The sequence below is a fragment of the Oncorhynchus clarkii genome, chromosome 33, assembly GCF_045791955.1.
Source record: "Oncorhynchus clarkii lewisi isolate Uvic-CL-2024 chromosome 33, UVic_Ocla_1.0, whole genome shotgun sequence".
Lineage (NCBI taxonomy): Eukaryota > Metazoa > Chordata > Actinopteri > Salmoniformes > Salmonidae > Oncorhynchus > Oncorhynchus clarkii.
In genome coordinates this window covers 7,722,101-7,747,918 of record NC_092179.1, presented here as the reverse complement: position 1 = coordinate 7,747,918, position 25,818 = coordinate 7,722,101, and the positions used below count along the sequence as shown (strand labels likewise).

Genomic DNA, 25,818 nt, shown 5'->3' with positions numbered 1-25,818 from the left:
TGGCGTGAGAGTCAGGAGCCTGAGGGTTAGATGAAACCACTGTGTGTTGTTCTAGACATTAACTGGGTCTTGTAACAAGTGTGTGTGTGTGTGTGTGTGTGTGTGTGTGTGTGTGTGTGTGTGTGTGTGTGTGTGTGTGTGTGTGTGTGTGTGTGTGTGTGTGTGTGTGTGTGTGTGTGTGTGTGTGTGTGTGTGTGTGTGTGTGTGTGTGTGTGTGTGTGTGTGGTTTAAATGCAAACGAGGTCGGTAGCGGGTGTGAGTGTGTGTGTGCCATATATAACGGTAAGCCGAGCCTCAGGCTTGGCTATAAAAGGTTCTGGCCATAACTGGCCAGAACTGTAGTTATGGGACTGTAGTTATGTAGCAGTACCCAGCAACATACTGTACTCCTGACTATTCCCCTGGGTGGTAGATTGGATGTCAATTCTTTACCCACCGACCTTTGACCTCCTGTCTATGGCAGGATGTGGGAACCCCTCATGCTTCACTGCTCCTCCATAGGTGTTTGGTCTCCACCTGCACTGCTATTCTGCTACTGACTACCCTGCCCCTATCAGAACCTCCTATCTTACCCCTCCATCAGCTCAGAGACATGAAAGTGTCTCTCTTCCAAGGGATAGAAGGTTTATTCTAGATTTGTGATGCAGTTGAATGCATTTTTGTTGTTAAGCGATATTGTTATAGAGCAGGTATGTGATGTGAAGGATAAATGCAGTCTCCTTTCTATCTTTCTTTCCCCCCCCCCCATTGGATTTCCATTCGTTATGTGCTAAACTCGACTAAATGTGTTGTTATTGTGTGACGTGTCAGGGTTGAGAAGCCGTGTCCTCGGGGCTGGTGGGGGAACCCCATGTGTGGCCCCTGCCACTGTGACGTCAGCAAAGGGTTCGACCCTGACTGTAACAAGACCAGTGGAGAGTGTCGCTGCAAGGTAAGAAGATAATCACGGTCACTCTTCTCACAGGCTAATGCAGCGTTTCTCAAATGTGTTGTGGACCCTCCCTATGCCTTTTGAGTTTTCTGTGGCCCTAAGATGAATCTAACTAGCTTTTCTCTTGAAGACCCCCGGTTGTAAACCAATGCAAACCTAGTAGGAATTGACCACAACTCCCAAAATAGGTCCCGAATCAACCAAGGCTGTATGTTGTAGGCTTAAGTAAGCTGACCGTAGTGGAAGGTGCTAATTGCTAACTTTCCCCCCATCTTCTCCCCTCCCCAGGATAACTACTACCAGCCCAAAGATGAGGACACCTGTTACCCCTGTGAGTGCTTCCCTCTAGGGGCCCACTCCCGTACTTGTGACCCCCACACCGGACAGTGCCCCTGTAAAGCCGGGGTCATCGGACAACAATGTAACCGCTGTGACAACCCCTTCGCTGAGGTCACCGCCACCGGTTGTGAGGGTATGTGGAAGGAAATGGTGCACATGCAAGTGTTTGATACTCCTAAATGCGATCTTGAGACCTGTGAGGGCATTCTGTCTCTCCTTTCTTCTGTCCTTCCTTCCTTGATGTGATCATTGTCAGATCAGTTATATAACACCAAGGACTGGAGGAAGGAAGGATTCCTGGTTCAAGGCCTTCCCTCTTTTAGATCTCGCTCTAGCTTCAGTAAAAAACCACGGTCCCCATACCATATCTGTCACCTAAGTGCTTCAACCCAACCTTGTGGCTACTGTATAAAAGGTCTTCAAAGAGTTACAATTATGGTCACTTAGGATATAAGCACTTGGGTGTGTATACAGTACAGCACATAAACAGACTGCATTACTTAGGGAGCCATAACAACACGCATACAAGTCTTAACCTGGTTTTGTTTAGGATTAGGCTACTTAATTAATTAAATCATGTGAATCATTTTGTATCGTTGCGTAACCACTCGAGTAGGATTATTGATATAATTGCTGGCCTGTTTGGCTGTTTTGAAAACCTCGGAAGAGTCGTTAGCAGTAGTGTTTCTTGGGCGTGTTAGATATGTGTAATGCAGCCCACGGCAGAAGTTGGTCTAGGATCAGATTACACAAACCTCACTGCCAACCAGAAAACTATAAGGGGATCACAAAACATCTGACCCAGTGTCAGTGGTTAGGGTTTATAGGGGCCACTTCTAACTGTGTGCCATCTGTCCCCTCTCGTCTCTCAGTGGTGTACGAGGGCTGTCCCAAGGCCTTCGACCAAGGGATCTGGTGGCCCAAGACCAAATTTGGCCGTCCTGCAGCCATGAACTGTCCCAAAGGATCTATCGGTGAGTTCCTCTGCACGCTACACAGCTCTTATCATAGCAGGAACAGTCACAATAACCCAGACCAATTCGTACAGATATCAAATGCTTCAAGGTATTTTATTCATAGTAAAGATTTTATGGGTGGAGAATGAAGGTTATGTACTGTGGTGTCCCTTAGTTCAAGGCCTTCTGCTGTTCCTAACACCTTTCTGTGGAAGGAACTCATTCACACAGCACACGGACGAGGCCCTCTCATTGGTCTATCAGGGCCTTTTGAGACTTGTCATTGGCCAATGGTGTTCGTGAAACTCTGTCTCTGGAGGGCAGCAGCCGGAGACAGAGACAAACACCGGGCCTTGTGAAGAAGACTTGACAACGTCTGCTTGGAAACACATCCATAATACCACAGAGCCGTGTGTGTTTGTGTGTGTGTGTGTGTGTGTGTGTGTGTGTGTGTGTGTGTGTGTGTGTGTGTGTGTGTGTGTGTGTGTGTGTGTGTGTGTGTGTGTGTGTGTGTGTGTGTGTGTGTGTGTGTGTGTGTGTGTGTGTGTGTGTTTCCTGCTCCACATAGAGCCTTAGCAGTAGAGACAATATGGGCAGGGCCAAGACGTAACATCGCTGACCTGCTCCCATTAAACCACAATAACCTCCCTAGTTACCCCCTTAGTTACCCTTGTCACCACGGAAACCCTTTGTTGCCCCGCTGGACACTCTTGGGCCGTTTTTATTGGGTGACACGGCTTGGCTCACATCAACCAACGGTCCTGTCAGTTCTAACCGTAAACTCTTTTCTCTGTTGAACGCTTGTTTGGAATTAATGGTAATGAGTTGGCATTTAGATTGTGCTTTCATCTAATTTATTATATCAAGTAACTCCCCATTTCTACCCATGTGTAGCAGCCGCCTGGCGCTAGGAAGAGACCCCCAATATTCCTCTTCTCCTCCTTTTTGTTTTTGCTTTTCCTACTGTAAGTACCGCGATCACCCAACTCGTTTACTTTCTCACTGTAGGAACTGCTATCCGCCACTGCAACGATGAAAAGGGCTGGCTGCCTCCTGAACTCTTCAACTGTACCACAGTCTCCTTCACCCAGCTCATGAAGATGGTGCGTATGCTCGATCTTATCCATAGTTCACTCACACAGAGACCTGTTCTAGCTACAGATGTGCATGTACACAGCTCTTTCGTAACTTGCAAATCTCCCACTGAAAGATTATACACAATTCAGAGTCACTTACGCAAATCTGAGAGTTCAGTGGTGGAAGTAAGCCTATACAGCGTCCCGGCAAAATACATTGTGGAGGTTACGGCGTACTCGGTAAAACTATAGGCTAAATACATTGTGGCGGTACGCCGTACCCGGTAAAACTATAGGCTAAATACCACTATTTAACATTACTGAATGTCAGCCACATGGAACATTTGCAAATTGCATTGTGGTTCAATGAGAACACTTACATTTTGCAAAAGTGGAGATGAAAGGTCAAGACGCGCGAGGACAAGGCACAAATTAGTGGCTGAGACCGAGCAGTAAAGATGAGTAGCTGACACCGAGCAGTGCAGACGAGTGGCTGACACCGAGCAGTGCAGACGAGTGGCTGAGACCGAGCAGTGCAGACGAGTGGCTGAGACCAAGCAGTGCAGACGAGTGGCTGAGACCGAGCAGTAAAGATGAGTAGCTGACACCGAGCAGTGCAGACGAGTGGCTGAGACCGAGCAGTGCAGACGAGTGGCTGAGACCGAGCAGTGCAGACGAGTGGCTGACACCTAGCAGTGCAGACGAGTGGCTGAGGCCGAGCAGTGCAGACGAGTGGCTGAGACCGAGCAGTAAAGACGAGTGGCTGAGACCGAGCAGTAAAGATGAGTGGCTGAGACCGAGCAGTAAAGATGAGTGGCTGAGACCGAGCAGTAAAGACGAGTGGCTGAGACCGAGCAGTAAAGACGAGTGGCTGAGACCGAGCAGTAAAGACGAGTGGCTGACACCGAGCAGTGCAGACGAGTGGCTGACACCGAGCAGTGCAGACGAGTGGCTGAGACCAAAGTGCCCGTTAATAACAGTGGACATCCATTCAGGCTACACGTGTAGGCCTAATGACAATCCCAGAATGTCATTACAATACATGTAGGTGTTCTGTAACAGATGTCTCTTTCAATTCATCAAATTGCAGGTGCACAGTGCACTGTGGGGTTTGGATGCTGGAACTATTTTGTGAGAGGAGGAACATGTGTGGGGAGCCTACAGGAGAGCGCCTTTGTTAAGTGGTTGATTGACAATCAGGTGAAAACATCATGACTGGTTGTGTTTATGCCACATTAAAAGGCATAGGTGGCATGTCCACAAGGCTAGGGGCAGCTTTCCCTAAAGTCAATTCAATTGCCAATTAAAAAGCCTAATTAGCTTATTTATGTCTACAAATAAATAAATAAACAATAGGCTACTACACTAGAAAGCAATGTTTTGGCTACAGAGGATCATTAGCTTCTTTTTTGGTTCTACAGTCAGAGGGGCCCGCAATTGGGGAGCGCACACGGCAAATACCAAATAGATGATTGTTGAGTTGTGACTGTCAGTGAAAAGCAGACAAGACTCAGCCAGGCATATCGTAATACTTAAAAACACAATCGTGGAAAAGCTGTTTGGGAAGCAAATGGCTATTGCTGTAAAGAGAGGACAATGAGAAGGCTCCAATCTCAACTTAATTGAGAGAACAGTAAGCCTGTCTCATTGGCACTAGCGGAGAACATCGGCCATATCTCCGGTGAGTCTCGGTCTTTATCATTGCGCCAATGCCACTTTTTGTTTTGTTTTTGGACAAAATAAATTCCTCCGGGTTAGATGCACGTCATATTGTATTTGTGTCTCCCTCTTTTCGTAGGCCGTTTATATGGATCCCACGACATTGTGTTTATTCATCCGTTTGTCAATGTCAGCACAGTAGGCTACCCTGTTAAAAAAAGTCTCCAGTCATATAAAGTGTAGTAGAATTGCTTGAAATGTGTTTATATAAAGGCCAACGTGAAAATGTATCTGATAGCCCTATAGCTTCTATCCTAGGCCTGCTCTACGTCACTACCCGCTGCATTGAACAGTCTTTTCTCTTTTCGAACAGTGATTGAGTTATATTATTAGCCTAAATAATGACTATCCAATAAAATCATCACATAAGTCTTCGAATGCGAGGATGCATGGAATGCTTTATTGGGGCTCTCGCATCTCAGTACAAGAGGCATCATCACTGCAGTACCTGGTTCGAATCCAGGCTAAGTCACATCCGGCCCTGATTGGCCAGCGCACAATTGGCCCAGCGTCATCTGGTTTTGGCTGGGGTAGGACGTCACTGTAAATAAGAATTTGTTCTTAACTGACTTGTCTAGTTAAATAAAGGTTCAATAAAATGACAAAGGTGCATGTTTATGGTGAAAATGTGCTTCCTCAAACTTGAAACCCATGCCCTGCCTGTGTTAAAAGGTGTTGCATGTTAAAAGGGATATATACAGTGGGGCAAAAAAGTATTTAGTCTGCCACCAATTGTGCAAGTTCTCCCACTTAAAAAGATGAGAGGCCTGTAATTTTCATCATAGGTACACTTCAACTATGACAGACAAAATGAGGAAAAAAAATCCAGAAAATCACATTGTAGGATTTTTTATGAATTTATTTGCAAATTATTGTGGAAAATAAGTATTTGGTCAATAACAAAAGTTTATCTCAATACTTTGTTATATACCTTTTGTTGGCAATGACAGAGGTCAAACGTTTTCTGTAAGTTTTCACAAGGTTTTCACACACTGTTGCTGGTATTTTGACCCATTCCTCCATGCAGATCTCCTCTAGAGCAGTGATGTTTTGGGGCTGTTGTTGGGCAACACAGACTTTCAACTCCCTCCAAAGATTTTCTATGGGGTTGAGATCTGGAGACTGGCTAGGCCACTCCAGGACCTTGAAATGCTTCTTACGGAGCCACTCCTTCGTTGCCCGGGCGGTGTGTTTGGGATCATTGTCATGCTGAAAGACCCAGCCACGTTTAATCTTCAATGCCCTTGCTGATTGCTGGAAGGAGGTTTTCACTCAAAATCTCACGATACATGGTCCCATTCATTCTTTCCTTTACACGGATCAGTCGTCCTGTTCCCTTTGCATAAAAACAGCCCCAAAGCATGATGTTTCCACCCCCATGCTTCACAGTAGGTATGGTGATCTTTGGATGCAATTCAGCATTCTTTGTCCTCCAAACACGACGAGTTGAGTTTTTACCAAAAGGTTATATTTTGGTTTCATCTGACCATATGACATTCTCCCAATCTTCTTCTGGATCATCCATATACTCTCTAGCAAACTTCAGACGGGCCTGGACATGTACTGGCTTAAGCAGGGGGACACGTCTGGCACTGCAGGATTTGAGTCCCTGGCGGCGTAGTGTGTTACTGATGGTAGGCTTTGTTACTTTGGTCCCAGCTCTCGGCAGGTCATTCACTAGGTTCCCCCGTGTGGTTCTGGGATTTTTGCTCACCGTTCTTGTGATCATTTTGACCCCACGGGGTGAGATCTTGCGTGGAGCCCCAGATCGAGGGAGATTATCAGTGGTCTTGTATGTCTTCCATTTCCTAATAATTGCTCCCACAGTTGATATCTTCAAACCAAGCTGCTTACCTATTGCAGATTCAGTCTTCCCAGCCTGGTGCAGGTCTACAATTTTGTTTCTGTTGTCCTTTGACAGCTCTTTGGTCTTGGCCATAGTGGAGTTTGGAGTGTGACTCTTTGAGGTTGTGGACAGGTGTCTTTTATACTGATAACAAGTTCAAACAGGTGCCATTAATACAGGTAACGAGTGGAGGACAGAGGAGCCTCTTAAAAGAAGAAGTTACAGGTCTGTGAGAGCCAGAAATCTTGCTTGTTTGTAGGTGACCAAATACTTATTTTCCACCATAATTTGCAAATAAATTCATAAAAAATCCTACAATGTGATTTTCTGGATTTTTTTCTCATTTTGTCTGTCATAGTTGAAGTGTACCTATGATGAAAATTACAGGCCTCTCTCATATTTTTAAGTGGGAGAACTTGCACAATTGGTGGCTGACTAAATACTTTTTTGCCCCAGGCTACTAGGACCACAGAGATCATATATGAAATTAATAGGTGCACGTGCTTGGGTGTCCCGTACTGGTAAGAAATTAAATCTACTTTCACCGCTGGTTAGGATTCATCTATTATTACCAACCTACCACAGACAGTCCATATAGTTGTAACTGTCTCCAGTATCTCTCTGTATTCTTGACCTCCTTCTCTTCCCCTCCATCCCTCCAGAATGAGGAGATGCATCGTAACGTGTCCAGGATGGACCGCGAGCGCGCCAACGCTATCGTCCGCCTGCTCCACAACGCCACCAACCACACGGACAGTTACTACGGCAACGATGTGAAGACAGCGTTTCAGCTGCTGACCAGGGTCCTCCAGTACGAGAGTCAGCAGACAGGCTTCGATCTCACGGCCACGAGAGACGCAGAGTTCAACGAGGTCAAGAGTTTTTTAAATATTTTTTTTACATAACGTTGCCAGTTTGCTGACTGCAAACTGGCTAAATGCAATATTTGTATTTTTTTCTAAAGCTGTGTTTTTATATGCGCGGTATTTCTCTCAGGGACCGTGCGCTAGTTGTCTGTTGTGTCAGACAGCAGGGCATTAGGTGCATTACCAGTGCATTATTCAGGATTATAAACTGGGTGGGTTCGGTTACACTGGGAAGACTGGAGGAATACTGCCCTCCTCTGGCTCTCTTCCAGTTCCACTAACAGGGGAAGCTGACCTGGCCAATGGGAACGCAGGCTGGAATGTATTTAGACCTGGAGGCAGCTCTGCAGAGTGGTCACTAACAGGGGAAGCTGACCTGGCCAATGGGAACGCAGGCTGGAATGTATTTAGACCTGGAGGCAGCTCTGCAGAGTGGTCACTAACAGGGGAAGCTGACCTGGCCAATGGGAACGCAGGCTGGAATGTATTTAGACCTGGAGGCAGCTCTGCAGAGTGGTCACTAACAGGGGAAGCAGACCTGGCCAATGGGAACGCAGGCTGGAATGTATTTAGACCTGGAGGCAGCTCTGCAGAGTAGTCACTAACAGGGGAAGCTGACCTGGCCAATGGGAACGCAGGCTGGAATGTATTTAGACCTGGAGGCAGCTCTGCAGAGTAGTCACTAACAGGGGAAGCTGACCTGGCCAATGGGAACGCAGGCTGGAATGTATTTAGACCTGGAGGCAGCTCTGCAGAGTGGTCACTAGCTGGCACAGTCACACATTCCTATAATCTGATTTTAAACATAACCTTGACCACACTGCTGACCCTAATGCCTTACTCTAACCTTAAATTAAGCCTTTTTTGGTTTTCATACATTTTTGACAATATAAACAATTTTGACTTTGCGGAAAACCGTTCTGGCTGCAGGGAAAGACTCGTGACAATAAACGTCAACCTGCAATATGAATTCTAATCTCCAAAAAGATGAGCTATTTAACATCTCCACATTATGTTATGGCATTTCTCTGTAGGCTGTACATATTTTAGGTCACCTATCTTATATAGGCCTACTTGAGCAGGTAACGTCTGCTACTCTAGGACTTAGACAGGAGTGACAGAGTTTGAGCTGTGCCCACATTCAAAGCGGCTTCCTGTCTGACCGTCCTGCTCCGTATTGTTAAACCCTTCAGAATCTGGTGAGAGCGGGCAGTGCCATCCTAGACCCTGGCACCAGAGACCACTGGGAGCAGATCCAGCGCTCTGAGGGGGGCACCGCCCATCTGCTGCGCCACTTTGAGGATTACACCAACACCCTGGCACAGAACATGAGGAAGACATACCTCAAACCATTCACCATCGTCACTGACAACATGAGTGAGTGAAGACACATTTACAGACCAATGAAGAGAGGATTTCAGAGAGTCGAGGAGCAGATTCCTAACTCCCTAACATAGAATGTGAACAAATATTCCATTGGTAATTTGTCTCTGGGTAAACTGCAGTCACTTTCATGCAGTGCAATTCTAATATATCACCCTTATCTGATAATGAGCTGGTCTCGACATGTGGTTCTTTCTCTCTCCTTAGTCATTGTCGTTGATTACCTGGACACGTCTGTCCCTGGGCGGGCCTCATTCCCTCGCTTCCATGAGATCCAGGAGTACTACACCAAAGACCTCACGTCCTCTGTCCGTTTCCCACAGTTCAACACGAGGCCCCAGGAGGTCCCCGACAAAGGTACAATCGTCTGCTCACACTACCGCTGGACCTGGACTGCTGCAAACTGTACAAACTCTTTTGGGCTGTAATCCATCAAAACCTTTGGGATTTGTCGGTGAGAGTGCTTGAAGTCCAGCTTAAGCAGTCGCGTAAACCCAGTCTCTTACCAAGACACAAAATGAATCGGCCGTGATTTGTATTCATATTTATTATGGATCCCCATTGGCTGCTGCCAAGGCAGGAACTACTCTTCCCAGCAAAATTAAGGCAGTTCTATACAATAAAAAAAAAACATGACATTACATTTCACAACAGATTTCACAACACGTTAAGTGTGTCCCCTCAAGCCACTACTCTACCTCCACATATCTACAATACACAAATCCATGTGTACGTGTGTTTGTTATCGTGTGTGTGTGTGTGTGTGTGTGTGTGTGTGTGTGTGTGTGTGTGTGTGTGTGCGTGTGCGTGTGCGTGTGTGTGTGTGTGTGTGTGTGTGTGTGTGTGTGTGTGTCTCTTCACAGTCCCCGCTGTTCCATAAGGTGTATTTTTATCAGTTTTTTTAAATCTGTATTTTACTGCTTGTATCAGTTACTTGATGTGGAATAGAGTTCCATGTAGTCATGGCTCTATGTAGTACTGTGAGCCTCCCATAGTCTGTTCTGGACTTGGGGACTGTGAAGAGACTTCTTGTGACATGTCTTGTGGGGTATGCGTGGGTGTCTGAGTTGTATGCCAGTAGTTCAAACAGACAGCTTGTTGCATTCAACATGTCAATTCCTCTCACAAATACAAGTAGGGATGAAGTCAATCTCTTCTCTACTTTGAGCCAGGAGAGATAGACAACAATAATTGTTTCACCTCTTCCACACTCACTTTACGGAATTCAAAATCGCCATGTTTGTCTTTCATAATTTGGTCAAATATGTGTAGGTTCAAAAATAGTTGTTGGCATGTCATGCCTAAGTTTGATCATTTTACCAATGAAAAAAACATCAAAGTAGTTATATCAGTGGATTTTGTGATGAATGAGCCAGCTGATTCAATAAATGATGGAGCTGAGTGTCTTTTTCCCCCAAATTCCATTTAAGGTGCTCCAAAACTTTTGACAATGATTCTTTATATCACTTATCTTCGTTTCATGCATCAGTGGGTCCCAATCTACTTTGTAGTAAGGACTTGAATAGGTGTTTAGGTTGTCTCTTTCACACTCTTACTCTCACTCTCTAGTAGTCAATCCCAGCCCCAGCGTCGAGCCCTCTCACACCGGCGCCCCTGAAGAGGATCACACCCATTCCAATAAGAGACGCCGTCATGTCGAGTCCGCCGCCCCCCTGCCTGTTGCCGTGGTGATAGTGTTTAGGTCGTTGGGTCAGCTCCTCCCTGAGAGATACGACCCGGACCGTAGGAGCCTCAGGTAACCAAGGGCAACACTTTACTACATTTTACTACGCTTTACTTCAATCTTTCACCAAATCTGACATAACCAGACACGGCCTTTTATCAATTTCTACATAGCTAATCTAGCCATCATAATAAAGACATAACATATCTCATAAATGACTCAAACGTGGCAACAGATATGGCAACTGTATTTGCGTTGGCACAAACCACTGTTTACTTTAGGTCTGATTATTGCCCCGGCGTACTGTGGGTGTTTGTCTCACATCATTGCCATGCTGTCTGAGCCTGTCACTGTATACCTTTGGACCACTCAAAACTCTATATATGATAAAAACACGTCGTTAGAAATGTAACACATATAAGGCAGAGTTAAATGTGGAACAGTTTGGTTGGCAGATTATAAGATTTAGCGCCGTGTGTGTATGTGATAGCTGCTACACTGGTACTAGAAGGACTCAGAAATCACTATTTGGCTGGTTGCCAAGCGGCCACAAACAGCCGAGAATGTATATTTTGGGAACTCCCGAAAAGGAGTGTTTGCTTGCGTGCGTGCGGTCATACGTGCGTAAACATTACTTCAAAAGCTATCAAAATAAGTGTGTCCGTTCATCCTTGTCGTGTGTGTGTGTGTGTGTGTGTATGTGCAGGCTGCCCAACCGTCCAGTGATCAACACCCCCATAGTAAGCACGTTGGTGTACAGCGAGGGTTCTCCCCTCTCCTCCCCCCTTGACCCCCCCATCACACTGGAGTACACACTACTGGAGACAGAGGAGAGGACCAAACCTGTGTGTGTGTTCTGGAATCACTCCATTGCGTGAGTACTACACACACATGCACACACACACACACGCACACACACACACACGCACATGCACACACACACACACCACACTCTTTACATGGTATTCATTGTCTGTCCTCTGTGTGTGTGTGTGTGTGTGTGTAGGATTGGTGGTACGGGGGGCTGGTCGTCCAAGGGATGTGAGCTGCTGAACAGGAACAACACACACATCAGCTGTCAGTGTGACCACATGGCCAGCTTCGCTGTGCTCATGGACATCTCCAAGAGAGAGGTAGGCTCATAGAGATATACTGTACAGAACTCTAAATTGTTGTCATTTAATTGCTATGGGCAGGATACACTACAGCAGTAGGGGGGGGGGGGGGGGGGGGGGTAGTTCATGTCCTCTCACTGTTTGCTGCTATCAAGTATGATAATGATCTTTACCCCCCTCTCTCTTTCTCACCCCTCTCCCCCTTTCTCTCCTCTTCCTCCCCTAGCATGGTGACGTGTTACCCCTAAAGATCGTGACCTACACCACGGTGTCAGCCTCCCTGGTAGCCCTGCTCCTCACCTTCATCCTGCTGGCTCTACTCAGGAAGCTACGCTCTAACCTCCACAGCATCCACAAGAACCTGGTGGCGGCACTCTTCTTCTCCGAGCTCGTCTTCCTCATCGGCATCAACCAGACTGACAACCCAGTGAGGAACATTTATCCTATGACCCCTGACCTCTTACTCTAACCCTGACGAACTGACCAGACTGACAACCTGGTGAGATGAACGGAACTAAGGAAGCCATTGTGACCTCTAACCAGGACCCTGACCTCTAACCCCTGAACTCTAACCTCTGACCCATCAACAAGACTGAAAACCCAGTGACTGAAAACTTAAGGGACCCTGACCTTGAAACTCCTGCAAAATGACATTGACCATGCTTTAGCAGGGATAGTTTGGAATGTTTAGCATTTGTGACTATCTGGATATGAATGAAAAAGATGTTGGTTGCTTGGTAGCACTCCTGATTCTGACGCTTAAGTGTTAGAAGTACACTAGCACCTCTTATCTCTGCTTGGAGCACAGGTGTGCTTTCCATTGTATTCACAGTTACAATGTAGTTCTTTAGTCCCCACATTTAGCCTACAAATGACAGGGATAACCTGGGATAACCCCGGGGATACAGCCCTGCAGCCATTTTCTCCTTGGCGTTATGGGAATTCGTCATCGTTGTTGAGCTGAGAAAAGACTCATGCGCTACTTCAGCATTACGGGGAAGTCTGTGTCTGCCTGCACAGGTTTCTCTTTTTTGATCAAAATCACATTGCAATGTTTAAAACACACAAACAACCCACGTTCATTATCTACACAGGCACACCCCTCCCACGTCCCCCCCACACACACCCAACATCTACAGTATTTGTCCTATTCCTGTAAGGGGGTGTGTTTTCAGGTAGGTTAAGGGATAAAGCAGGGATTTCCGTTTCAGGTTCACTCCGGTTAGAGGTTTCTGGTAAATAGCTGCTATTTGTTTTCCTGCAGCCATTCAGGTACTGCTGCTGACAGGAGCTTACAGGGATCGCTTCCACCTGAGAGTTTGTCTTTGTCTGCTAGATTTTTCTAGATTGTACATCTGTTGCTTCACTAATAGTGTTAGAGCTAAGGGATTTACTGTTCTGGATGGGACTAACCATCTCTCTGTTGTCGAACAACAGATACTCTATTTAAGGCATTCTGAGATGTCTGATACTGTGTATTCACATAGCATGTGATTCCTGTACCTGAAGGGCATTATAAAGGTTTGCCTATAGGCAAGTAATCTAATAGTGTATTTTGACATACATTTAAGTACATTGATGCAATTTACTCTGTAACTGTATTGCGCAACACACACGCCTGTGCGCACACACACACACACACACACACACACAGGCCTGCTGTCCCTCCAGGCCTGTGATAATAGAGACATGCTGTTACTGGTGCCTGACTGTTTGAGCCTCAGGGCAGTAGACCCTGTCACAGACAGACATACAGGTCTGAGTCTGTCTCCATAGACTCTGTTACTGTTCAAATCAAATTCAAATCTACTTCTTTCATATCAGAAGCTTTACAAATACCCAGCCTAAAACCTCAAAGAGCAAGCAATGCAGAGGCAAAAGCATAGTGGCTAGGAAAAACTCCCTAGAAGGCAGGAACCTAGGAAGAAACCTAGAGAGGAACCAGGATCTGAGGGGTGGCCAGTCCTCTTCTGGCTGTACTGTTACAACATTAGTAACGAACGACACTTACTCACTGACTCACCCTCTGTTTTTCTGAAGTTAGAAGCCTAGCCGCGCGCGTGCGTCAGTGCTGTGGAATGCTGTCGTCAGTCACAGCCCTGAGCATCTCCTGTTAGATTGATGACCCTCTGCTCTGTAGACTGTGATCTAGCTCTGTCCCTCCCCTACCTACTGGGAGATTCCCAAGAACACTGCATTCTTCCTGGAACAAGGGATGGAGGGAGATAAAGAAAAGTAGAGAGAGACCCACTCAGGGCTGTACACTGAGTGTACAAAACATTATGAACCCCTGCTCTTTCCTTGACACAGACTGACCAGGTGAAAGCGATGATCCCTTATTGATGTCCCCTGTTAAATCCACTTCAATCAGCGTAGAATGAAGGGGGGGGGGGGCATGTTAAAGAAGGATTATGACCAGATGGACTGCATGTGTGCCATTCAGAGAGTGAATGGGCAAGACAAAGCTCTGTTAGGAAGGTGTTCTTCACGTTTTTGTACCCTCAGTGTAGTGTGGCCAGTGCTGAAGCATGGGACTGGGATCTTGGATTAGTGGTTCTCGGTGTGATTGAAATGGATGTCCCGGGTGACCTCTGACCTCGTCCCTCTGTGACTCCCTGTCTGCAGTTTGTGTGTACGGTGATCGCCATCCTGCTCCACTACTTCTACATGTGTACGTTTGCCTGGATGTTTGTGGAGGGCCTCCACATCTACCGCATGCTGACGGAGGTCCGGAACATCAACCACGGTCACATGAGGTTCTACTACGCCATGGGCTGGGGCATACCTGCAATCATCACAGGTGAGGACACACACACACACACACAATATATGCACACACAGACGCACAAGCAGACAGACGTGCATGCATGCACTCACACACACTCACACACCTAAACTCCATCACCCCAATCCCAGGTAAACGAACCTAGTCACACCGCCTTGTCTGCGCCTCGCCTGCCTCCCCTTGAGGAACCTTTGATCCCCGTGGGAAACTTGGGAGGGGAGAGAGAGAGCAGTAGGAAAAGCCCAATAATATGAGGGAGAGAGCGAGGAAGCGAGCAGAAGGGAGAGGGGGGGGGGGAGAGACTTCCTGAAGTCTCTGTCCAGTAGTAGTCTCCAGCGCTATATGTCCCCTCCTGTCCTCAAGACTTCCTCTAGGTGATTAGACCTGTGTCTGCTGATGCCAGTCGGCCCATAATGCTATCACCTTCCACCCTGGCACACTCACAAAGCCCGGGGAGAGAATAAGTCCCTAACCCAGCCCAGCCTCCGCTCTTCTCTCGTGGATAATACCAGCGTAGACCTGTTTACACCGTTGTGCACTGCAGTGAGGTGTTTTATGAAGCCTCTGTGTACATCTATGGATTTGAATGAAGAAAGAAAGCGCCGTTCCCTAGCATGCTTTGCTTGACCTGCAATATCGTTTGTGGATGAACCATGCTCAGGCTTTCTAGTCTTCCTCTGCTATTCTCTTCTCCCATCAGTAATAGCCCAATGCGTCTACTTCTAACAGGTGCCACTGGCTTATTTTTCTCTGCATTTGAGTGAAGAAAGAATTCCTGCACAATGCAACTGTATTATTGTCCCAGTGCAGGTGAAGCTCATACTTCACAGTAGGCCGGTAGCTAACACAGTGTTGATGTGTTTCTCTGGTTCTCCCCTCAGGTCTGGCAGTGGGTCTTGACCCTCAGGGCTATGGGAACCCAGACTTCTGCTGGCTCTCTGTCCACGACACCCTCATCTGGAGCTTCGCAGGGCCCATCTCTGTAGTCGTCCTGGTGAGTGCCTGAGATAAATGGTGCCTTTTTTTTTTTTAAACCTCTAATGGCGATAGATTTTTTTTAACTTACTGTGCATGTTTCTTTTCAATGTTACGTTCTTTCTTTCTTTCTCTGCTCGTTCTTCTCTCCTCGCCCTTCCCTTTTATTGTTGTCCTTCCTTTGCTCGCTCTCCCTCTCTAATTCCTTAGTGAATGAAATGCCTGTGTTAAATCGTGATTTGCAGTTCGAGGTCTTGAGTGTATCTGTTGTTGGCTGGAAGTGAATTATCCTGTTGTCTGCCATGGTTCCAAGGCTTGTCTCGCTCCTCTCTCTCAGGTCAACATCGTCATCTTTGTACTGGCAGCCAAGGCATCCTGTGGACGCAGGCAGAGGTCCTTCCAGAAGTCTGGAGCCATGTGAGTTAACACTCATAACTTACACGCGCAGGACACCAACACACACGTACACACGCGCCCACACACACACACACACACACTTGAGGTGAAGGATATCAAAGCCCATTCTCTACATTACACGAACAGTCTATTAGTAGGATTTACGTGTGTGTCTGTGGACGCGTGGGTGTGTATGAGTGTCTGCATGTGTGTTTTATGTTGTGTGTGTGTGTGTGTTATAATCTGAGTCTCTCCCCCTACCTCCCTCCCCCTACATAGTCCTGCTCTGAGGATGGCCTTCCTGCTCCTATTGCTCATCAGCGCCACCTGGCTGTTGGGCCTCATGGCCGTCAACAGTGACGTCATGACCTTCCACTACCTGTTCGCCATCTTCAGTTGTCTGCAGGTGAGGGGTCAGGGACAGGGCCTCAGGATTAAAGGTCACGGGCCAGGCTGTACAGTCCACTGTCATTCACTGCACTCTCAGCTAAAACTCTCAGCCTTACTGTACACCAGTGATCACCAGTTTTTACACAATCCATTATTTTCTCTGATATTAGGCCAGGGCCTGCATTCATAAAGCATCTCAGAGTAGGCATACTGATCTACGATCAGGTTTTGCCTTTTAGATCATAATGAATAAGATTACATCGCCGGGGGGGAGGCTGATCCTAGATCAGCACTCCTACTCTGAGACAATATGTGAATGCAGGCCCTGGCCTAATATCAGTGAAGAGAATGGATTTTTGGTAAAGGCTTTCACTGACCCCCTCTCTCTCTGTCTCCTTATAGGGCATCTTCATCTTCTTCTTCCATGTGATCTTTAATAAAGAAGTGAGGAAGAATCTGAAGAATGTCTTTACCGGGAAGAAGGCTTCACCGGATGAGTCCAGCACTACCAGAGCGTCTCTCCTCACCGTGAGTGTACACACGGATAAACACACACATAAGAGATGAACAGATGTCTTGACTGTCTAGTACTGACTGGTTTCTTTCCCTCCCTCCCTCCCTCCCTCCCTCCCTCCCTCCCTCCCTCCCTCCCTCCCTCCCTCCCTCCCTCTCTCTCTCTCTCCCTCCCTCCTTCCCTCTCTCCCTCCCTCCTTCCCTCCCTCCCTCCCTCCCTCCCTCCCTCCCTCCCTCCCTCCCTCCCTCCCTCCTAACCAACCCCCCCTTCCTCCATTCCTCCCTCCAGCGGTCTCTGAACTGTAACAACACGTACACTGAGGACGGTCCTCTGTACAGGTCAGCCATTGCGGAGTCCGCTGTTTCTCTGGAGAGTACCGTCAGGTCAGCCAAAAGCCACAGCAGCTACCTCCCTTTACACACTCAGCTAGCACGGTGGCTGCCGCATGACTATGGCAACTGTCTGTCCTGTCTCAGTCTGGATCTCTCTTTTTTTCTCTGTTACTCTTTTGGTCTCTGAGCCATCTCTCTCTCTCTCTTTCTCACTCTCTACACTAACCCTAGTAGCAGCCTCCACAGCATCTCTGAGCCATCTCTCTCTCAATCTCTCTCTCTCTCCACACTAACCCTAGTAGCAGCCTCCGCAGCACCTCTGAGCCCTGTCTCTCTCAATCTCTCTCTCTCTCCACACTAACCCTAGTAGCAGCCTCCGCAGCACCTCTGAGCCCTGTCTCTCTCAATCTCTCTCTCTCTCTCTCTCTCCACACTAACCCTAGTAGCAGCCTCCACAGCACCTCTGAGCCATCTCTCTCTCTTTCTCTCTCTCTCTTTCTCTCTCTCCACACTAACCCTAGTAGCAGCCTCCGCAGGACCTCTGAGCCCTGTCTCTCTCAATCTCTCTCTCTCTCCACACTAACCCTAGTAGCAGCCTCCACAGCACCTCTGAGCCCTGTCTCTCTCAATCTCTCTCTCTCTCCACACTAACCCTAGTAGCAGCCTCCACAGCACCTCTGAGCCATCTCTCTCTCTTTCTCTCTCTCTTTCTCTCTCTCCACACTAATCTTAGTAGCAGCCTCCGCAGCACCTCTGAGCCCTGTCTCTCGCTCTCTCTCTCCCTCTGTCTCTCTCTCTGTCTCTCTCTCTCTGTGTCTCTCTCTCTCTCTCCCCCCCTGTGGTTTTGTGACTGTTTTTCTACCTTGCTGAATACTATTTCATGCGCATGCAGGCAAAGCATGGCTCAGCTTAACACAGCAGTTTGTCAACCACGCAAGCATACAAAAAGAGACGACACACCTACGCGCACACACAAGCACAAACACACACACAGGTCAACTAGTGCTAAGCCCAGCAGGTGGGGAGTGCCTGGCTGGAGGAGGGAGGTATATACAGTACCTGGTAGAATATTTCAGACAAACACAGCTGGCCTCTGGCAGTCAGCTAGGCTCCAGCCCCAGCAAGCCTAACTCTTAGATCAGAAGGCATCAGACAGGTTAGGTACAGTACAATATTGCTGTAGGCCCTCTGGCTAATGTCTCAATCTATAAGAGTTTGGAAAAGGTATGACTCTTGTTGCAGCGATGGGACAAGACTGTAACTACCAATTGAATATCACGAAATTGGGGAGGAAAAAGGGGTATAAAGTAAAATAAAAAATGAATTCCGTCATCAGTTCTTCTGCAGCTCTACAGTAAGTTGAAAGGCTCCAACGTGATTCCACCTAGCTGTGTAACTAACCTGTGTTTGGCCTGCTCTCTGATGTAGGGGTGACTCTGGCCAGAAGCACAGTGTATCGTCAGGGACAGCTAACGCAGGTCACACTGACCTGGACGGACCTCTGTTCCACAGGAACGGCACTAAAGGAGGAGACGGTAAGCCGTGATCCGGTTCAAAACTCCGTCAAACTGTCCTTGTTAGAAGAGTTGATGGAGATGGTGTGTCGTCTTCACAGCAGTGAGCTGCGTGTCTGCATAATGCCTTCATGTGTTGCTCTTTCTCTCCCTTTTGTCTTTTGGTCTCTCTCGCTCTCAGACTCGGACTCGGACAGTGAGTTGTCTGTCGACGAACACAGCTCGTCCTATGCCTCGTCTCACTCTTCGGACAGCGAAGATGATGACATGGACATCAAGCCCAAGTGGAACAACGAGAGACCGCCTCTACACAGCACACCTAAAGGGTCCAGCATCAAAGGTAGCCATCCATTTCTCATCCAAAACACCGCTCACCCTAACCGGGAACCTATCAGTTACCCGGAACGTCCATGGTCTCACTGCTCAGAAAGCACTGCAGTTTCTCTCATTTAGCTTTTTATTCATTCTTAATGACTCACTGGTAAGATGACATAAGTATTAGAATTAGAGCTGGATTATAGTGCATTATACCGTGTTATCAACAGTGTTATCAACATGATTTATTATTGTACTGTGTGGTATGGTAGTACTACCTACAACCAAAATACTGATTGGCTCATGTTTCTTCTTCCTCTGACCCTAGTGGAAGCAGTGTCCAATCATGTGAGGCCTCACTGGCCCAAGGAGGCGATGACAGCCAGTGACAGCGAGGATCCTGGGGGTGCAGAACGTCTGAGGGTGGAGACCAAGGTGAACGTGGAGCTGCACCAGGAGGACAAACACAACCACGTAGGAGAGAGAGGAGAGACACCCCAGGACAGGGAGACCCCCACTAGGGAGAATGGACCTCTCAGTCTACCCTCCAATGGGCCTCCCAGCCTGGGAACCCACCAGCCTGAGCCCAAGAAGGGTGAGAGATGTAGACATTCCATCTTTTATTTGTTTATTTTTTTGGTTTGTGTGTTTGTTCATTCACTCACTCGTTTGTTTGTTCATTCACTCATTCATCCAAGCATACACTACATTGGCCCTGTAACTGAGTCTTTATGTATTTGTGAAAGCTTTGTTATTACACCTAAAACAAATGTAAAACGATGCTGTATTTTCCCCATCTCAGGCATCCTGAAGAACAAGATCACGTACCCTCCTCCCTTGACCGACAAGAACATGAAGAACCGACTGCGTGAGAAGCTGAGTGACTACAACCCTCCATCCAAGACCCCCTCCGTGGCCTCCAACGACGGGCTGCACCCTGTCTCTGTGGGCAACAGCGCAATCATCAAGCCGCCGCTTGCCCCACGGCCACAATTACCACAGAATGGGGGCGTGGCTATGAGCATGAAGGCGATGACGACCAACGGAGGCCACGAATCAGACTCGGAGTGAGTGGGTAGTCGCGTGATGATGATGTCATAGTGTAATTCTTGTGTGTGGTGTTTTTCAATGGAACAGAGAATGTAGTGTCACTCGGCGTAAAGTGATGAATGATTCCTTTTAGCCTAAATAGTGAAGGATGAAGATGAGTTTTTTATGTCAGACTGCATCTGAATGGTATTTCATTAAGACATGTATCTGCTGATCATGGAGGCTATTGATGCTGACCTGCATGTATTAGGTGAAGTTTTTACATGAGGACATATTTCGCTGTTGTCTATATGTACCGTATGAATGAAAGTTCCCATCCCACATATGAATGCTGCACGTGGTTGTACACTGTCTAGTGGTGTTAGCCTGCATCCCTACCTGCACACATCTAACCCAGCATGTCTCCCCTCCCCTCCCTCTATCCTCCCCTCCCTCCCTCCCTCTATCCTTCCCTCTCTCCCTCCCTCTATCCTTCCCTCTATCCTTCCCTCCCCTCCCTCTATCCTTCCCTCCCCTCCCTCTCCTTCCCTCCCCTCCCTCTCCTTCCCTCCCCTCCCTCTATCCTTCCCTCCCCTCCCCTCTCCTTCCCTCCCCTCCCTCTATCCTTCCCTCCCTCCCTCTATCCTTCCCTCCCCTCCCTCTATCCTTCTATCCTTCCCTCCCCTCCCTCTATCCTTCCCTCCCCTCCCTGTATCCTTCCCCTCCCTCTATCCTTCTATCCTTCCCTCCCTCCCTCTATCCTTCCCTCCCCTCCCCTCCTTCACTTCCTCTATCCTTCCCTCCCCTCCCTCTATCCTCCCCTCCCTCTATCCCTCCCCCTCTATCCTTCCCTCCTCCTCCCCTTCCTCTATCCTCCCCTTCCCTCCCTCCCTCTATCCTCCCCTCCCCTCCTATCCTTCCCTTCCTCTATCCTTCCCTCCCCTCCTATCATTCCCTTCCTCTATCCTTCCCTCCCCTCCCTCTATCCTCCCCTCCCTTCCCTCCCCTCCCTCTATCCTTCCCTCCTCCCTCTCCTCCCCTCCCTCTATCCTTCCCTCCCCTCCCCTCCTCCCTCCCCTCCCCTCCTTCCCTCCCTCCCTCTATCCTTCCCTCCCCTCCCTCTATCCTTCCCTCCCCTCACTCTATCCTCCCTCCCTCTATCCTTCCCTCCCCTTCCCTCTATCCTTCCCTCCCCTCCCCTATCCTTCCCTCCCCTCCCTGTATCCTTCCCTCCCTCTATCCTTCCCTCCCTCTATCCTCCCCTCCCTCTATCCTCCCCTCCCTCTATCCTCCCCTCCCTCTATCCTCCCGTCCCTCTATCCTTCCCTTCCTCCATCCTTCCCTCCCTCTCTCTATCCTTCCCTCCCCTCCCTCTATCCTTCACTTCCTCTATCCTTCCCTCCCCTCCCTCTATCCTCCCCTCCCTCTATCCTCCCCTCCCTCTATCCCTCCCTTCCTCTATCCTTCCCTCCCTCTATCCTCCCCTTCCTCTATCCTTCCCTCCCTCTATCCTCCCCTCCCCTCCCTCTATCCTCCCCTCCCCTCCCTCTATCCTTCCCTTCCTCTATCCTTCCCTCCCCTCCCTCTATCATTCCCTTCCTCTATCCTTCCCTCCCCTCCCTCTATCCTCCCCTCCCTCTATCCTCCCCTCCCTCTTTCCCTCCCTTCCTCTATCCTTCCCTCCCCTCCCTGTATCCTTCCCTCCCTCTATCCTTCCCTCCCCTCCCTCTATCCTCCCCTCCCTCTATCCTTCCCTCCCCTCCCTCTATCCTTCCCTTCCTCTATCCTTCCCTCCCCTCCCTCTATCCTTCCCTCCCCTCCCTCTATCCTTCCCTTCCTCTATCCTTCCCTCCCCTCCCTCTATCCTCCCCTCCCTCTATCCTCCCCTCCCTCTATCCCTCCCTTCCTCTATCCTTCCCTCCCTCTATCCTCGCCTCCCCTCCTCCATCCTTCCCTCCCTCTATCCTCCCCTCCCCTCCCTCTATCCTTCCCTTCCTCTATCCTTCCCTCCCCTCCCTCTATCATTCCCTTCCTCTATCCTTCCCTCCCCTCCCTCTATCCTCCCCTCCCTCTATCCTCCCCTCCCTCTATCCTCCCCTCCCTCTATCCCTCCCTTCCTCTATCCTTCCCTTCCTCTATCCTCCCCTTCCTCTATCCTCCCCTTCCTCTATCCTCCCCTCCCCTCCCTCTATCCTTCCCTTCCTCTATCCTTCCCTCCCCTCCCTCTATCATTCCCTTCCTCTATCCTTTCCTCCCCTCCCTCTATCCTTTCCTCTCCTCCCTCTATCCTTCCCTTCCTCTATCCTCCCCTTCCTCTATCCTTCCCTTCCTCTATCCTCCCCTCCCCTCCCCTCCCTCTATTCTCCCCTCCCTCTATTCTCCCCTCCCTCTATCCTTCCCTCCCCTCCCTCTATCCTTCCCTCCCCTCCCTCTATCCTTCCCTCCCCTCCCTCTATCCTTCCCTCCCCTCCCTCTATCCTCCCCTCCCTCTATCCTTCCCTCCCCTCCCTCTATCCTTCCCTCCCCTCCCTCTATCCTTCCTTCCCCTCCCTCTATCCTCCCCTCCCTCTATCCTTCCCTCCCCTCCCTCTATCCTCCCCTCCCCTCCCCTCCCTCTATCCTCCCCTCCCTCTATCCTCCCCTCCCTGTATCCTTCCCTCCCCTCCCTCTATCCTTCCCTCCCCTCCCTCTATCCTTCCCTCCCCTCCCTCTATCCTTCCCTCCATCCCTTTCTCTCTCTCCCCGGAACAGCGGCAGTAATGAAACTTCAATCTGACCCAGCAGGAAAACCAGAGTGTCTCTGCCCTTATGAGAGGAGAAAAGATTACCTCTCTCTGGAGTAGAGGAGAGTAAAGGAACAACAGAAGAAATGACAATGAAAAGGAGAAGAGGAGAAAACAAGAGAGTAAAGGAGAAAAGAGAGGTGGGAAAAGGATAGGCATAAAGAAAAAGAGAGAAGGTTTCATGCCTATGTGCAATGGAGAAGTGACCTCTCACCCTTGACCTTTCACCTTCATCTCCTAAGGAGAGCAGTATTCCTTCAGAGCCACACCTGCCGAACTGAACTACAGACAAGGGAATGTATGTGTCAGACTAAACCAAGTAAAGGAGGAGGTCCTACCTACAGGACTAATGGAACCTCCTGTGCCAAACCACTAAAGAGGAGGTGAAGAAAGAGTCCATCCCCCAGAATGAGTGGCTCGCATTGGTTGGACAGAGACTCGAGAGCCTCAGGGCTGATACAGATATGGATATATGACCACTGTGTGCTGGTACAGTCAGTTGTAGTCCAGAGAAAGACTTCTAAGACTACAAATCCTATAGAGGCCTACAGGAAGTTCAGGAGAAACTCAGAGACTTACCATGTGCCCTGTTCCTCCAAGCTACCCATAGAAAGAGGAATATAGCCTTTCACCCAGTGTGTTTAGAGTGTAATTAATATGTAGATATTTCAACAACAAAAACATCTATATTTTGTATTTGAACTGTGTCATCATGGATGAGAGACAAAAATACATGTTTGTAAATTGAAAAGAAAATGCTTTTGTAAAAACAACAATTCTAGAATCCCTTTCTGATTGTGGAGAAATCCCACCCTGTAATAGGACATGTTCTTCTGTGGCTCAGACTAGCAAACCTGTGCCTTATCACTGTGCAAACCATACCCATCCCAATGCCCCCCCCCCCAAAAAAACACAGGTCAGCAGCACACACCCATTATTCTGCTTACCAAAGTAGGTAAAGAACCACTGCAGTACATATATGGTATGGAGTCTCTAATGTCAAGCTAACCACTACATAAGTAATACCTTTACAGCACTTCCTATCATGTGATCGGCACTGTACAAAATGTCATTTTTTTTGTACGATCAAAGACACTGGAATTGTTTTGTAACATATGTATATTTATTTTTATGGTTTCAAGACACTGGGGGAAAAAAACGATGATTGTAACTGTAAAATTAAAGAGGACATGTTGAATTCTTTTTAAAGCAGTCTGAATTCCGACCTCAGACACATTACAAAAAAAAGAAAATAAATACCCTTGAGGGAGATAAAACTGTGACATGAGGATAACTGTGAACGAGGTAACGGAGGAAAGAAAAGAGATGTACTTTGAATGGATTTATTTTCCTTAAAAAGGTAGTGTAGCAATGTCTTCAATGACTCCCTGTATATCATTACACTGTCCAAGGAATGTATTGTCTCTTTACACTCCTTGATACTGTCCTGTGCTGTGCCAGGCACAACTGGGAGTGTGTGTCTGGCTGGCTGATGGACTGTCTGCTGTGGGGTCCAAAGTCCAGACAGTGACTGAGGTCCAGGGCTAATCCTTTATGAAACAATGGTGCTTACTGGTCCTGCTGTGTGTGACCCTTCTGGGGTACCGTACTTTCTCTCACTCACTCACTCACACACACACACACTGTGTTATCCACTTGACAGGGGCAAAGTCAGTGTGTAATAGAAGAGACATTTCTGAAGTGCGTTGAGTTTTTCCTGACACCCTGATAAAGAGTTTAGGTATTTTATCACACTTTCTTAGTCGTTCTCTGACAAATGGCTCAAAGTTTATGGAGTAGGTGACCTGAGGTTTAAGCAATGAGTATTGATGATGACAAGGAGGAGGAGCAGGAATGTGTCCTGATTGAGACCAGACCCGTATTCACAAAGCGTCTTAGGATAGCTGATTTTGGATCAGTTTTGTATTTTATATCATAATGGGTTATATGGATTTTATTTTACCAGGTAAGTTAACTGAAAACACTTTCTCATTTACCAATGACCTGGGGAATAGTTACAGGGGAGTGGAGATTAATTAGGAGAAGCTGGGGATGATTATGTGGCCATGATGGTATGAGGGCCAGATTGGGAATTTAGCCAGGACACCGGGGTTAACACCCTTACTCTTACGATAAATGCCATGGGATCTTTATTTTTGTGACCACAGAGAGACAGGACACCTGTTTAACGTCCCATCCGAAAGGTGGAACCCTACACATGGAAATGTCCCCAATCACTGAACTGGGGCATTATAAAAAATATTACCAGAGGAAAGAGTGCCTCCTACTGGCCCTCCAACACCCCTTCCAGCAGCATCAGCAGCATCCAGCAGCATCTGGTTAAAAAAAGTGTGCAGCGCATCAACACTTCATTTAACAGATTACAGTTTGAATTGGACAGCAGCCAATCAAATTGTGCCAGCAGAGAAAAAATGCGAGTGGCAGTGCAGAGGACTACAGTGTTGCCAACTTAGCGACTTTGTCGCTATATTTAGCGAGTATTCAGACCCCTCTAGCGACACATTTTCAAAAAAGAGACTAGCGACAAATCTAGCGACTTTTTCTGGTGTTATTGGAGACTTTTGGAGACTGACGCGAAAGCACGTATCGTTCTTACTCTTCTCAACGAGCATGGCCCCACCCATGTCCCAAAGCACTCACAGGCAGCCCAGTCCTCGAGCAGCAGTCCCTCCCAGCTGCAGTCAGAACAGGAGATGTTCACCCCTCCTCGTTCAGACTGCAAATGAATCGCGCATGCGGGGAGCCCGCCCTGGCTTACATTAAAAAAAACAATTAACCTGAATCAGGGCCAGGCTAGGTTATCATAATTTTCTCACATTACCACTGACAGTTTTTTCTATTGTCTCTTT

General features: G+C 48.0%; 1 protein-coding gene across 1 annotated transcript in view; it reads left to right on the top strand.

The window, feature by feature from the left end:
- LOC139392554 (cadherin EGF LAG seven-pass G-type receptor 1-like) overlaps positions 1-23,859 on the top strand; it is a 74,634-nt gene extending 50,775 nt beyond the window's left edge. Inside the window, exons 13-34 of the mRNA XM_071140601.1 lie at positions 811-931; positions 1,220-1,403; positions 2,143-2,244; positions 3,235-3,329; positions 7,530-7,739; positions 8,927-9,110; positions 9,324-9,473; positions 10,686-10,872; positions 11,507-11,674; positions 11,807-11,933; positions 12,142-12,342; positions 14,541-14,715; positions 15,582-15,694; positions 16,013-16,092; positions 16,351-16,477; positions 16,864-16,989; positions 17,264-17,358; positions 18,736-18,842; positions 19,003-19,161; positions 19,465-19,731; positions 19,939-20,203; positions 22,917-23,859. Coding sequence (XP_070996702.1) covers positions 811-931; positions 1,220-1,403; positions 2,143-2,244; positions 3,235-3,329; positions 7,530-7,739; positions 8,927-9,110; positions 9,324-9,473; positions 10,686-10,872; positions 11,507-11,674; positions 11,807-11,933; positions 12,142-12,342; positions 14,541-14,715; positions 15,582-15,694; positions 16,013-16,092; positions 16,351-16,477; positions 16,864-16,989; positions 17,264-17,358; positions 18,736-18,842; positions 19,003-19,161; positions 19,465-19,731; positions 19,939-20,203; positions 22,917-22,941 — 3,268 coding nt within the window. The 3' untranslated portion in view covers positions 22,942-23,859. The remainder of the gene's footprint in view (positions 1-810; positions 932-1,219; positions 1,404-2,142; positions 2,245-3,234; positions 3,330-7,529; positions 7,740-8,926; positions 9,111-9,323; positions 9,474-10,685; positions 10,873-11,506; positions 11,675-11,806; positions 11,934-12,141; positions 12,343-14,540; positions 14,716-15,581; positions 15,695-16,012; positions 16,093-16,350; positions 16,478-16,863; positions 16,990-17,263; positions 17,359-18,735; positions 18,843-19,002; positions 19,162-19,464; positions 19,732-19,938; positions 20,204-22,916) is intronic.
- The last annotated feature ends 1,959 nt before the right edge of the window (positions 23,860-25,818 follow it).